At 39.2% G+C, this 15,758-nt stretch overlaps 1 protein-coding gene and 1 long non-coding RNA gene across 7 annotated transcripts in view; one reads left to right on the forward strand and one right to left on the reverse strand.

Moving 5' to 3' along the window:
• DENND5B (DENN domain containing 5B) overlaps window positions 1-15,758 on the forward strand; it is a 217,289-nt gene that overhangs the window by 173,764 nt on the left and 27,767 nt on the right. For 4 of the 6 annotated variants that reach the window (XM_081591659.1, XM_081591663.1, XM_081591661.1 and 1 more), the window contains one exon: window positions 9,978-10,059. In XM_081591659.1, the coding sequence (XP_081447785.1) occupies window positions 9,978-10,059 (82 nt within the window). Of the gene's footprint in view, window positions 1-6,143; window positions 6,173-9,977; window positions 10,060-15,758 lie in introns of all 6 variants that reach the window. The other 2 variants (XM_081591660.1, XM_081591662.1) reach the window with 1 other exon arrangement.
• LOC145546030 (uncharacterized) overlaps window positions 1-15,758 on the reverse strand; it is a 1,126,586-nt gene that overhangs the window by 98,240 nt on the left and 1,012,588 nt on the right. The window lies entirely within an intron of this gene.

Below are 15,758 nucleotides of genomic sequence, written 5' to 3' on the forward strand. Positions count from 1 at the left end.
GATACTACATTGCCCTGGACCCCTTCTCAACAGAATGTCAAAAGTTCTGATGTCCCATGATGTAACTATATTTATAATGATTGAGATCAAGTTTAAAAGCATTCTCTAGTGTCCACTTGTCCCTTTTCCTATTGAAAAAGTAAAAATGCATTAGTGTATCTGAAATTATCTCTAATATTTACCCAAGTTCATAGAAAATTTAGCAGTTCAGACCTAAGACCATTTTCAAAATAGTTTACCCTAATTAGAATAAATTCCTAGGAAGAAATAACCATTTGTAGGATGAAATGTTGCAAAACGAAGCTTTGTTAGGCAGGGAGGCATTTGACTTCTACTAAACAGGCATGTGAGAATGTTGGTTAGAGTGAGCAGCTACCAGGCAACACCAGGAAGTTCATGGCTTTGAATAACCAAATCATGGGTGGTTGAGCTCGAGACCAGAGACTTAGCCATTTGCAGGGTGCTTCAGGAAGTCAGTAATAACACTACTAAAACTCAAGTCAGGGCTCAGAAATACGGAATGTGTCAAAGCCTCATGCAGTCATTGTGCTGCACTGCCAAGTGTCGGTGAAGGGCTGGTGATCTAAGAATAAACATAAACTAAATATTATACTGATCCTAAGTAGGAATAATGTAAGCTGTGTAGCTTTTGAAATCAAATTTACTGTCTGTTTGGAGGGGTGGATTTGATAAATATTGCTCTAACACTTGTGATGATTCAGCCCATGAAGTTAGGACTTAAAAATATGACAGTGTGAAATGTATATAAAAACATCAGTTTAAAAATAAAATTCATTATTGAGAAAGTGTGTTCTAATTATACAGAAATTAGCAGTTCCCTGACTTTAATGATTTTAAATCTGGTATTTTGTTTTTTTCCCAAAAAATAGTTTGTTTGCCAACTACTTAGCTTCCTAATTAATGGCAGTAAACAGTCTGCATCTTCATATTATGCAAAGATCCTCCAAGTCCTTAGAGATTCGCAGTGGATTTGAACACAGCTCTTACTAGCATTGAGCCAGGAAGCAGCCCTAAACAGGAATCAGACATTTTAAGGATTGTAGAAGAATGGAAAAAGTCTGTCTTCGCAAGAGGACCATAGCAGGGTAGACTGTCTTAAAATTTTTTGATAGATTTTATTTTTAGAGTAGTTTTAGGTTCATGGCAATATTGAGCAGATAGTTCAGAGATTTCCCCGAAACCCTCTGCCCCCACACATGCATAACCTCCCTCATTATCCTACTTCTCCACCAGAGTAGTACCTTTCTTACAGTTGTTGAACCTTCGTCAACACATCAGCACCTAAGCCCATAGTTTATTTACATTAGTATTCACTCTTGATGTGTCATACGTACTATGAGTTTAGAAAGATACGTGTTAATGACCTGGATCCACCATTATAGTGTAATATAGAGTAGCTTCACTGTCCTAATAATCGTGTGTTCCACCTATTCATCCATCCCTCTCCTCTAACCCCAGGCAACCACTGATCTTTTTAATTGTCTCCATAGTCTTACCTTACCTAGAATGTCATATAGTTGACATCATGTGGTATGAGGCCTTTACAGATTGGCTTCTTTCTCTTAGTAATATGCACTTAAGTTCCCTCCATGTCTTTTAAAACTGTCTTAATTTTGACCTCATCAAATTTTGACCAAGTCACTGTACCTAGTAGTTAGAAGTCCTATTTTAGAGAGAGGATCTCAGAATGCAGTTGATTCTAGAAAGAGGACCATTCTTGATATATGACCCAAAAGTTTCTACCTTTAAAAATGTAGACCAGCTTAGACATGGGTATTGTCTCCAAACCGTTCGTCCTCAAGATAAGTTTCAACTAAACTTTAAATGCACTTTTAAAACAATTGGCAAGGAGTAGGGTAGAATGCAGAAGGGAATAGAAATAGTAGTTTAAATGGTTATTCTAGATCTGGCCAAGAATTTGGAGTCACTCTTGAAACGTCTTAGCTTCATCGAAAGTTTCTTTAATTACTTACCTGCCCATAGGTATATTATGACTCTATAAAACAATACATGCAGTCTCTGTGCTCTGTGTACTTGCTGTCTATGCGGTAGCATTCATGCAGGCAGACTACAAAGGACATTTCTGTGGCTGAGTATTAAACCAGTGTTTGTATTGAAGGAGAAAGTAGCCTATTGCATTTGAGTATAGCAAATTAAGAAATACCAAGAAGTTCCCTGTTGAACTAGTGGTTAGGATTCCAGACTTTCACTGCTGTGACCCAGGTTCAATCCCTGGTGGGAACTGAGATCCTGCAAGCTGTGCGGTGTAGCCCAAAAAAAAAAGAAGAAATACTAATAGAAACATACATTTGAATAGTTTATAAATTTTTCTTCTGTCTAGAAGAGACTTCATGGAAATTTTCTTAGATTTTAGATCTCTAGATTAAAACTGTGGCCTCATTCCTTAACTCCTAACCTGCATTTTTGTTCACAGGCTTCTAAACTTTCCTCCAAAGTTTACTAATAAAATACTGTATTAATTTCCTGCATTTGCCATTATATAGGACCACAAACGAGATGGCTTGAACAACAGACATTTATTGTAGAAGTACTGGGGGGTTAGGACTTAAGCATCTTTTTGTTGACAGCTAATGCACTGTTACCATCAATCTATCCCATTAGCAGATTTTTCATAAATCTCTATCTCCAGCCCTAGTTCCTAGACATCCATAGCCCAGTGGGACCTCAAACTCAACTCATCCTGAAACAAACTCATTATCTTAGCACCTCTCCCTCCTGTCCCAATCATACTTCTTCCTTCTTCTCCAATTCACTTAATGACATCATAACCCTCTTCTCAGTCAAGCAAGCCAGAAAGTCATCCTTAATGTAACAGTCCACTGGACATGACATCAGAATACTCTACCCCTTTTAACTAATGGAATTTGGGGGGCAGGTTTCTTAACCTCTTTGAGCCTCAGTTTTTTCATTTGCAAAATCAAGATTAAATAAAGGAAAGTTATGATTATGGAACAGTATATAGTAAAACAGTTTATATTCATACTTAATATTGTTTTGAGTCTTGCTTACCCTTAATCTAGTTATTTAATTCTACTGCATATTTCTCCTCTTTGTTTTCACTGGCTGCCACTGTTTTTGTTCATCTACAAGCTGGCCTCTGGAACAACCTCTAGCTCATCTCCCTTGTAACATTTGTACCATTACACTGGACTTCCCTGGCTCAGATGGTAAAGAATCTGCCTGCAATGCAGGAGACCCAGGTTTGATTCCTCAGTTGGGAAGATCCCCTGGAGAAGGAAATGGCTACCCACTCTAGTATTCTTGCCTGGAGAATCTCACGGGCAGAGGCGCCTGGCGGGCTCCAGTCCATGGGGTCGCAAAAAGTCAGAGGTGACGGAGGGACTAAGCGCACACACACACTATCACACTGTCACTCTCCTTAACTGACTAAACAGCAAGAGGGCACTTCCCTGGAGGTTCAGTGATTGAGACTCTGCACTTCCACTGCAGGGGTGTGAATTCAATCCTTGGTCAGGAAGTAAGAGCCCACGTGCCATAGCATGTGGCCAAAAAAAAAAAGCACTGAGAAACATATCATTTCTTTTCAAAATCTCTTTCCCCTCCCTAGGACTTCTGTATGTTTCTAACTTATTATTTAAGGTTCTGCCATCTGGCCCTAAATAATCTTATCTTCCTCAATGAGTATTTGCTCAGCATTTTGAGGGGCCCTCTGGATATTCTAAGAATAGGATATGACCAAGCCTCAAGAGGCATATAATTTAATAAGAGTAATGGAAGTGTTAAATTGTGGTTGGTTTGTGATAGAGGTTCACTATTACAAGTCCCACAAGAGAAAGGGAATAACTTATCTAACAATGTGCCTAGGGGAGAAAGTATATTCAGGAAAGATTTCACACAGAGGCAAAATTAAAGCTGAATTTCTTTTTTTTTTCTTTTGAGAATTTACTTTGTGCTAGGCACTATCATAAGGGTTATACATCTGTTTGAATAAGGGTAGGTATTGTGACTATCCCCAATTTGCAGGTGAGGAAACAGACCATAGAGGGGTTAAATGACCCACCCGAGGTCAGTGAGCTATTAATTTCTCTGTAGGGTTTGAGAAAACCATATTCTTAATCATTATGCTGTACTGCTCTCAATCTGAGGTGATAGTCAGTTCAGTTCAGTTCAGTTCAGTCACTCAGTCGTGTCTGACTCTTTGCGACCCCATGAATTGCAGCACACCAGGCCTCTCTGTCCATCACCAACTCCCGGAGTCTACCCAAACCCATGTCCATCGAGTCGGTGATGCCATCCAACCATCTCATCCTCTGTCGTCCTCTGCTCCTTCCGCCCCCAATCCTACCCAGCATTAGGGTCTTTTCCAATGAGTCAACCCTTCACATGAGGTGGCCAAAGTATTGGAGTTTCAGCTTCAACATCAGACCTTCCAATGAACACCCAGGATTGATCTCTTTTAGGATGGATTGATTGGATCTCTTTGCAGTCCAAGGGACTCTCAAAAGTCTTCTCCAACACCATAGTTCAAAAGCATCAATTCTTCAGTGCTCAGCTTTCTTCACCGTCCAACTCTCACATCCATACATGACCACTGGAAAAACCATAGCCTTGACTAGACGGACTTTTGTTGGCAAAGTAATGTCTCTGCTTTTAAATATGCTATCTAGGTTGGCCATAACTTTCCTTCCAAGGAGTAAGCGTCTTTTAATTTCATGGCTGCAGTCACCATCAGCAGTGATTCTGGAGCCCAAAAAAGTAAAGTCTGACACTGTTTCCACTGTTTCCCCATCTATTTCCCATGAAGTGATGGGACCAGATGTCATGATCTTAGTTTTCTGAACGTTGAGCTTTAAGCCAACTTTTTCACTCTCCTCTTTCACCTTCATCAAGAGGCTCTTTAGTTCTTCTTCACTTTCTGCCATAAGGATGGTGTCATCCGCATATCTGAGGTTATTGATATTTCTCCCGGCAATCTTGATTCCAGCTTGTGTTTCTTCCAACCCAGCATTTCTCATGATGTAGTCTGCATAAAAGTTAAATAAGCAGAGTGACAATATACAGCCTTGACGTACTCCTTTTCCTATTTGGAACCAGTCTGTTGTTCCATGTCCAGTTCTAACTGTTGCTTCCTGACCTGCATACAGGTTTCTCAAGAGACAGGTCAGATGGTCTGGTATTCCCATCTCTTTCAGAATTTTCCACAGTTTATTGTGATCCACACAGTCAAAGGCTTTGGCATGGTCAATAAAGCAGAAATAGATGTTTTTCTGGAACTCTCTTGCTTTTTCGATGATCCAGCGGATATTGGCGATTTGATCTCTGGTTCCTCTGCCTTTTCTAAAACCAGCTTGAACATCTGGAACTTCACGGTTCACGTATTGCTGGAGCCTGGCTTGGAGAATTTTGAGCATTACTTTACTAGCATGTGAGATGAGTGCAATTGTGCGGTAGTTTGAGCATTCTTTGGCATTGCCTTTCTTTGGGATTGGAACGAAAACAGACCTTTTCCAGTCCTGTGGCCACTGCTGAGTTTTCCAAATTTGCTGGCATATCGAGTGCAGCACTTTCACAGCATCACCTTTGAGGATTTGAAATAGCTCAACTGGAATTCCATCACCTCCACTAGCTTTGTTCATAGTGATGCTTTCTAAGGCCCACTTGACTTCACATTCCAGGATGTCTGGCTCTAGGTGAGTGATCACACCATCGTGATTATCTGGGTCGTGAAGATCTTTTTTGTACAGTTCTTCTGTGTATTCTTGCTACCTCTTCTTAATATCTTGTTCTTCTGTTAGGTCCATACCATTTATGTCCTTTATCGAGCCTATCTTTGCATGAAATGTTCCTTTGGTATCTCTAATTTTCTTGAAGAGATCTCTAGTCTTTCCCAATCTGTTGTTTTCCTCTATTTCTTTGCACTGATCGCTGAGGAAGGCTTTCTTATCTCTCCTTGCTATTCTTTGGAACTCTGCATTCACATGGGAATATCTTTCCTTTTCTCCTTTGCTTTTCGCTTCTCTTCTCTTCCCAGCCATCTGTAAGGCCTCTTCAGACAGCCATTTTGCTTTTTTGCATTTCTTTTCCATGGGGATTTTCTTGATCCCTGTCTCCTGTACAATGTCACGAACCTCTGTCCATAGTTCATCAGGCACTCTGTCTATCAGGTCTAGTCCCTTAAATCTATTTGTCACTTCCACTGTGTACTCATAAGGGATTTGATCTAGGTCGTACCTGAATGGACTAGTGGTTTTCCCTACTTTCTTCAATTTAAGTCTGAATTTGGCAATAAGCAGTTCATGATCTGAGCCAGTCTGCTCCTGGTCTTGTTTTTGCTGACTGTATAGAGCTTCTCCATCTTTGGCTGCAAAGAATATAATCAATCTGATTTCGGTGTTGACCCTCTGGTGATGTCCACGTATAGAGTCTTCTCTTGTGTTGTTGGAATAGGGTGTTTGCTATTACCAGTGCGTTCTCGTGGCAAAACTCTATTAGCCTTTGCCCTGCTTCATTCTGTACTCCCGGAGAAGGCAATGGCACCCCACTCCAGTACTCTTGCCTGGAAAATCCTGTGGACGGAGAAGCCTGGTAGGCTGCAGTCCATGGGGTCGCTAAGAGTCGGACACGACTGAACGACTTCACTTTCACTTTTCCCTTTCATGCACTGGAGAAGGAAATGGCAACCCCCTCCAATATTCTTGCCTGGAGAATCCCGGGGATGGCGGAGCCTGGTGGGCTGCCTCCTGTGGGGTCGCACAGAGTCGGACATGACTGAAGTGACTTAGCAGCATTCTGTACTCCAACGCCAAACTTGCCTGTTACACCAGGTGTTTCTTGACTTCCTACTTTTGCATTCCAGTCGCCTATAATGAAAAGGACATCTTTTTTGGGTGTTAGTTCTAGAAGGTCTTGTAGGTCTTCATAGAACCGTTCAACTTCAGCTTCTTCGGCATTACTGGTCGGGGCATAGACTTGGATTACCGTGATATTGAATGGTTTGCCTTGGAAACGAACAGAGGTCATTCTATCGTTTTTGAGATTGCATCCAAGTACTGCAGTTTGGACTCTTTTGTTGACCATGATGGCTACTCCATTTCTTCTAAGGGATTCTTGCCCACAGTAGTAGATATAATGTTCATCTGAGTTAAATTCACCCATTCCAGTCCATCTTAGTTCGCTGATTCCTAGAATGTCAACGTTCACTCTTGCCATCTCCTGTTTGACCACTTCCAATTTGCCTTGATTCATGGACCTAACATTCCAGGTTCCTATGCAATATTGCTCTTTACAGCATCGGACTTTGCGTCTATCACCAGTCACATCCACAGTTGGGTATCGTTTTTGCTTTGGCTCCATCCCATCACTCTTTCTGGAGTTATTTCTCCACTGATCTCCAATAGCATATTGGGCACCTACTGACCTGGGGGTTCATCTTTCAGTGTCCTATCTTTTTGCCTTTTCATACTGTTCATGGGGTTCTCAAGGCAAGAATACTGAAGTGGTTTGCCATGCCCTTCTCCAGTGGACCACATTCTGTCAGACCTCTCCACCATGACCCATCCGTCTTGGGTGGCCCCACACGGCATGAGGTAATAAACAGGCCATAAACAAGGAGAAAAATACAGAAACACTGTAAAAGCAAAAGCCTTTAACAAATTGCATGAAGACATGAAAAAGTATATTGTGTGTTTAAGGAATATGGTACTGATGAACATTTTTGCAAAGCAGGAATAGAGATGCAGATGTAGAAAATGGACTTGTGGACACAGTGGGGGAAGGGGAAGGTGGTATTGACATATATACACTACCATGTATAAAACAGATAGCTAGTGGGAAGTTGCTGTGTAGCACTAGGAGCTCAGCCTGGTGCTCGGTGATGACCTAGAGGGGTGGGATGGCCGGAAGGGGAGGCAGGCAGAAGAGGGAGAGGATATCTGTAACTTACCGCTGATTCACATCCTTTTACAGCAGAAACCAACACAGCATTGTAAAGCAATTATCCTCTAATTAAAAATAATTTTTTTTTTAAAAAAAAAGGAAGATTGATCAGTGAAGGGTGGCTTGGAAAGAGGATTCCAAAATAGGATTCCTAGAACATGCTTAGACCTGTGAATGTTCTTTTTGTGGATGCTGTTGCTTTTTTAAATGTCAGGCTCCTCTGTTATTTAGTATCTCACCTGTTCTCTGCCCCCTGAGGCATGATTCCTTCTATTGTCCTGTCTTCCTCTGGTCAAGTTGCCAGATTATGGTAACTTAGCCCCTTTGTCCTGCCTCATAGTCTTTTTCTTTTTCCCTTCTCAACCCATTTCTTACCACGTGTGGCCATCTTACATGCTGTCTAATCATCTGGGGTGTGGAGGCATTCTCTGAGGCATTTCACTTTCTCTCCAACAAGAGGGATGTGCTTTCATTAATTAACACACTTAAGTGGTAATAGTCTCAAACAGGAAGACAAACAGCATATTGCCTGCAAATCTCTGAAATAGTATCCTCAGTGTCTATTACCTCTTGGGTATTGAGATCAACCAGTGTTTTCAGTGACCCATTGAAAACTCCCTCCCCAGACTGCCAAGACAGATGCTGTATTTATTACCTACTTGGTAAGGAAGGCCCTCAAAAGAACTGCCTTTAGGTTGGTCTGGCTGCATTCTTTTTGTCCTGGCAACTCCATCAATGTTCATTTATGTTATACCTGCCAAGTATCAGTTGAGCTTCTTGCATCGAGTGCCAAAAACTTGCAGATCCTTATCCACCAAAATGTTCCCTCTCTTCCTTCAGTGCCAGCTTCATATAAACTTATGTGTTCCGATATTTTATCCTGCCCCCTGAAAGTAGAATGGGTCTAAAAACTGAGAAAATGCAAGTTTAATGTACAGTGAAAACCCGCATCCTTAATTCTCATTTTATGATGTATTTGCCAAGTGTGATGTTGCAATTTAGTTTTCATTTCAGTTCAGTTCAGTCGCTCAGTTGTGTCCGACTCGTTGCGACCCCATGAATCTCAGCACACCAGGCCTCCCTGTCCATCACCAACACAGATGAGGAAATGGAAATAAAGGGCACTGAACTCCATGGGACTTAAAGTGATATTGAGCACTCCAACAATATTGTTGTTACTGTTTAGTCCCTAAGTCGTATCTGACTCTCTGCAACCCCATGGACCGCAGCCCACCAGGCTCCTCTGTGCATGGGATTCCCCAGGCAAGAATACTGTAGTGGGCTGCCATGTCCTTTTCCAGGGGATCTTCCTGACCCAGGGAAGATTCTGAGTCTCACACATTGGCACCACTGAGCCACCAGGGAAGCCCAACTACAATATATTAGCCAATAATTGATTGTTTAGCCATTGTTATATAAAAGAATAATCTTTCCTTCTTACATAAATGTTAGCTCTTCAGGCTTCATAAGAGAATGACTCATAGATACTATACTTCTAACTGTCCATTTAGATTACTCACTTTGTATGATAAACATACTGTTACTTGGATTCTGAACTTGAAACTTATCAGACTAAAGAATCCAAACTCTTTTAAGTTTTTCTTTTTAAACATTTTTTCAAAAGGGAAGTTTTATGATTGTAGCTAACAAGACCAGAGATGATTCACGTACTTGGTAGGTTAATTTACAGGCACTGATTTCCTGTAATTATTCAGAGCTATTAGGATGATGACTTTAGAAGATGACTGGCCCTTCTGGCCAAAATGTGCACACATTGTCTTATTTGCTATGTGGGTTCTTATGATTCATTTAAATTTTCAGATAAAGCCCTGTATTAACTAGGAAGAAAACAGCTAGTTTACTGTATTAATAAAATAGGAATATTTGGGTAAACAAATTTGAGCTTTTCTGTTATCTTTAAAATTTGTTCATATCAAAGTAGCTTCAAAGTATTTATTTGTGGAATGTGAACCATGTAGACTTTTTTTTAAGTCTCTACTGTTGTTTTTCTAATACTTTGCTGATATTTTTCTATATAGTTGCCCTTGGACCAGAAAGAAGAAAATCTGACTCAGGAGTTATGTTGCCAACCCTCAGGGTCTCTCTTATCCAAGACATGAGGTATTTGTTATATGTGCTAGCATATGGTGATAACTTTTGAAATATTCATGGTTTTCATATAAATTGCTCAAATAACTGTGACTATGGTATTTTTTGCCTATGTATTCTGAAGAAAACATTTTTTATAATCTATTTTAATTTTGTACTGTTATGATTTTCCTGACATTAAATCCAAAGACAAAATGCAACTGAGAAGAGTTTTTTAAATATCTCTAAATTATTTTACAATTTCTTTTGTTCTGTTTTTTTTCTTTGTTAGTATCCTTAAATTCTTACTATCCCCAGATATAAACCAAAAAATCTGCAAATAATAGCAAGTTAACAGAAAAATCTCTGTCAGGTAGATTTCCTTTGAAGCAAATGCAAATCTGAAAATTATCACATGCAGTTACTGGTTTTAAAAATCATTAGAAGGCATCAACATACTTAAAATAGATTTATTGAATGAGGAATACAAGTTTTTTCTTTTGAATATTTTGGGTCCTTTTTAGTTAACTTTTAAAATATATGGGTTTAATGTTACAACATTTAATTATTGATGTTTATTTGATTTGTCAAAGGCTTACAACTGTAAAGTATAACTTTTATGAGTAGTGTCATAATACAGTAGTGGCACATCCTGACTTCACACAAGCTGTGTGATCCCAGGCATTTTTTGTAACTTCTCTTTGTCTCAGTTTTTCTTTCTCTCGTTGTTGTTTGGTTGCCAAGTTGTGTCCAACTCTTTGTGACCCCATGGATTGCAGCACGCCAAGCTTCCCCCTGTCCCTCACCATCTCCCGGAGTTTGCCCATGTTCTTTCTCTCAAATAAGGATAAAAACAGTTGTCTAACTCATGAGACTTAAACAAGTTAGTCCATTATACTAAAAAGTTTCAAGAAGTTCTTGGCTCATCCTAAGAATTCAGTAAATGTTGAATTTTGTTTTCTGAATCCATTTTCATATTTACATCTTAAATGCTCTTATTGCTTGATAGATGAAATGTAGTTGTCCTCATGTGGTTTATGATTCCTTTTGAGGTCAGCAAGAGATGAATAGTTCTAACTATGAGGGGAATGCACTCCCCTCTCTTAATGGAAACATAAAACCACATGTGTTATGCCTTGATTTCACAGTAGCCATCATTTTAAGGTGATGATTGTTGAGAGCTTTGCAGCGGTGACCTCAACGACCAAACTTCTGAAACCTAATTAGGAGATGATCACGTTACATAAGGCTACCCTACTCCTTCCAGTTTCCTGCATATTTACTTTTATCTCCTTTATGTCGTTGGTTTTGTGTGTGGAGGGGTGTCTGGCCTTGGTAAACTCCCTTCATTTGATAAAAGGCAGTCTAGCATACTGATTAAGATCTTGGACTGTGGAACCAGCCCACAAGAGTTGCTGTTTTAACTCTGCCGCTTACTAGGCTCTGTGGCCAAGGGCAGTTGCTCATATTTCCAGTTTCCTCACCTATTAAATAATAGTGTTTCTCTTAGAAATTTTGGTATAAATATTCAATGAGTTAATAAATGTAAAGCACTCAAAATTGTCCTGGAAATAAATGTATGTTTGTGCCCTCATGCATACATATACATCTATATTTATTTCTGTTTCTATATTTATTTATATGTGTATGTGTATTTTTATACACACAGTTTTTAAGACCATAAATTCATAATGATATCTCTGATTCCAGTTCTGTACCACAGGGATCATTCTAGTCTTCTCCCTTATTTGTAATTTTTTTCTCAAACTGTAAGAAACCTGGCTCTCATTATCTGCAATATATTCACTTATTTGTGCAACCTGTAAGGTAGTTTTGAAATTGCTGCCTCACACCCCTGTAAGAAACAGGGGTACTAACTAAGCACAGTGTTTGCACAGCTCAGTTTTGTCGTTAGCCTTTCAGTATCCAGTCAAAATACTGTTTTCCAAAACTTAGGTTCTTTCTTTTTTTCTCCACTCCCTTCAGTGTGGTCTTATTATTCATTTGTAACAGTGTTAGGTTTATTTGTTACCTTGTATTCCATCTGGGGTTCCCTTCACATCCTAGTGATTTTTGTTTGGCTGCTGCTAAGCTGCTACGTCGCTTCAGTCGTGTTCGACTCTGTGCGACCCCATAGACGGCAGCCCACCAGGCTCTGCTGTCCCTGGGATTCTCCAGGCAAGAACACTGGAGTGGGTTGCCATTTCCTTCTCCAGTGCATGAAAGTGAAAAGTGAAAGTGAAGTGGCTCAGTCGTGTCCGACTCGTCTCAACCCCATGGACTGCAGCCTGCCAGGCTCCTCCGTCCATGGGATTTTCCAGGCAAGAATACTGGAGTGGGGTGCCATGGGGTTTTGCTTAAATATATATACAGTGAAATTCATTCTTGGTGTGTAGTTGTATATGTTTTCATAAACACACAATTGTGATGCAGAACAGTTCCATCACCCCCTTGTGCTACTTGCTTTTTTAATCAGCCCCTCTCCCAGCTTCCTACTCTTGGCAGTCACTGATATATTTCCAGGCTCTTTCCACTGAGAGAGCCTAGAAGTAGTAATACCCCAGCAATAGTGAGCACAGCTAGTGCCCACAGATTGGTTTCTGGATACCATTCTCCAGTGAAAGGAACCATGGCTATCTAGAGAAGTGATTGATTCCAGGAACTGAGGAAGTGAAAATATAGGATGAACCAAGTGCATCTTTGGTAAGGCCAAATAGTAAGGGAGTGCTCAGAAAGTATAGGATCACGTAATAAAGACATAGGAGCCAGCCTGAAAGAGCTCCAAATGGCCAAAGCTGAAACAATTTGAGCAAAAAAAGTAATTTACAATAGTAATAAAATAAATAAATAAAAAGAATATCCAAGAGCCTTTTCCAATATAAATAGTTAAATAAGTGAATACAGTGGAACAGCTCTTTTTTACAGAAGCACTCCAATTAATAAATGTAGAAGAATGAAGTAGAAAAATCAGTGGTTGAAGCATCTAAGCTGAAACAAGAATATTTGCATAGTCTCAAAAGTATTTTCCCCAAGAATTTATTAATTACAAACGAAAAAGTATTAAGTTTACAGTGGATTTCCCAGGCAAGAATACTGGAGTGGTTTGCCATTTCCTTCTCCAGGGGATCTTCCAGACCTAAAAATCAAACTCTCGTCTCCTGCATTAGCAGGCAGATTCTTCACCAGTGAGCCACTAGGGAAGCCCCTTATTCATAATATATTTACTTATATCTCAGTGGATGTGCTAATTTCTGTTTCCAAGTTCTTGGCAAGAACTTCATTGTAATCCTTAGTTGCAATCTAGATAGTTCATGTGGACCTTTTTCCTTAAAGAGAAATACCTAAATAATATGCTAAACTTTGACATATAAACAAAAAACTTGTTTTCTAAAGATTAGATTACATAGATCTCAGTTCACACTCTGTTGGCCTCGTGCCCTGCCAGTACCTCCTGTCTCCCAAATTTCTGTCTTGAGGCAAAGACATGGGCAGTTTAGAGACTTTGAGTCCTTGTAATTGTCAAGAGTCTTGGTACCAGATTGCTCAGCAGCTGGCATGAGTCTAGGACAGATGTGTCTACAGGCTATCCCCTTTATCTTAGTATCTCTGACAATTCCTCAGGACTTTCATAGATACTAGGTATCACTGTACTGTCAATAATAGAATGATTTCTTTTCTTCCAAAGAGAAAGGCTTGGGACAGTAAATAATTATACAGGTTATCTACATATAAAAGAGGAGTATTACCATGCCATTATCATTATTATTAATTTCTTTCCAGAGTAGCTATGCATATATCATCTAGACATTCAAACCAACTTTTATTGTTAATGACAAAATGTAATTAATAATGAGGGGCATAGTAGAATATTACATGATTGAGGAGATTGTTAGTACTGTTACTAAGTATAGATATTCTGAATATGTCAAACAAATGAGCAGGATGTCTTAAGTATATCCTAGAAGTACTTGGTTTCATATACAGATGGGAATAAATTTCTTGACAGTAAACTGGATGGTCACTTTTATCTTTTTATAAATAATGTTTGCATATGTGCTTGTGAGCATCAGCTTTATTCTCCACTAAAGTTAAAATAAGCAGGATTAATTTTGTTACCCTAGGAAGGAATATTTGAGGAATCTTTATGACTACAGAGTGTGGGCTTAAACTAAAATTGGCTAATTCCTTAATTTCTCTAATAAATATTACTGGCTTTCACTGGTGATAACAGTGAAATAAGGACCAGTTTTGGATTTGGGAAATATGGATTCAAATTTAGTTGCTTCTACTCTCAAGAATCATTCAGTTTTAGGCAACAGAAGCCTGTTCAAACTAGCTTCAGGAGAAAGGATTTATGGGAGGATTTATGGGAGATATGCAAGGGTATTTTCCAGAATCCAAGCCCAAGAACTGTTGGCTGGATTGGAAACTGTTTTGTTCATCTCACTGGAAGTAAATTGTCCCTGCTTTTACCTCCACTTGTGCGGGCTTCTCTTCTCCTTTCCTCTGCCCCTTTCCCTCCTTTTCTGCTTTGCTGTGAACATGCTCTCCCAAGCCCTGGCCTTGACACCCGTCTATTTTAAGCATTCAGCAAAGACTGACTTGGTTTTTCAGTGTACTAATTTCCAGTTTGTGAGAGAAAATCTGATTGACTCAACTTAGATCAGGTAGATGCTGCTTATCCATTCACTCCTAGCTGACAGATAAGGAGCACTGGTCATGGTGGTACCTGGAGTTGTTTCTTCTGGTTCTTCTGGGTCTAGAGAAGGGGAACTTCTCCAAGAATGTGAGTACCATGAAGAAATGCTTGGTAGAAAATGGGTGACATCTATAGAATAATATGTATTACTTCTGTGGTCTTGGGTGGGTCACTTAGTCTCAACGAATCTCAGTTTCCTCATCTTTGAAGTGAAATAATGATGGTCTCCCTCTCACTAGATACTGTGACAATCAGGTAAGACAGAATACATAAAAATTAGAAAGCTTTGTACCAGGGTTGGAAACAAATAAAGTACATAAGGTATTTAAGCCACACACCATGTATACTTTGCTGTGAATTAACAGGATCTATTTTAGAAGTAATAACTTGTAGAATATTATGCTGAATGCCATTATAGTTACCTATAATAAAATTATTCCAATTAAAAACAGATTCAAATGGTATAACTATACAGAAAAAAATTTAATAGATTTAAAGTTTAATAACAGCATAAATTGTTTTAAAGCATAAAATTAGATATAGACTTTTACAAAGCAACAGTTTTCTGAGCTTTTAATATACATTAAGCCTTATAGGGAACAAACAGGGATGCAAGGCTAGTAAGAAGTATTGGGCTCCTTGGTCTCAGGGAGCTTTTGTCAAAATGAGAAATATGTATACCAGGAGAAAATGATAAAATAATAGAGAGTGCATGATAAATGTGAATTAGACTATACAACTTCATAAATTAGATCATTGAAGGCTGTCAAGGTCAAGGAAAGCTTTCTAGAAGAAGCTGGGATTTCAAACATGAATAGAATCAAATAAGGAAGCTCGAAGAAAGTAAGTACTTCAGGTAATAAAATACGGAGTCTATGAGTTAACTGCTTGGAGTAAAATTTTTTAATAGGAAAATATGTTGAGGCCAAGGTTTCATGGGCCTTGAATGCAAGCTTGAGCAGTTCAGGTGATACCCTGTGAGCTTTTGAAGATTCTGCAACAAAGCAATTAATTACATTAGGAAGCAGTCTTT

This window comes from Giraffa tippelskirchi, chromosome 4 (assembly GCF_054371585.1).
Source record: "Giraffa tippelskirchi isolate mGirTip1 chromosome 4, T2T-mGirTip1v1.2.pri, whole genome shotgun sequence".
Lineage (NCBI taxonomy): Eukaryota > Metazoa > Chordata > Mammalia > Artiodactyla > Giraffidae > Giraffa > Giraffa tippelskirchi.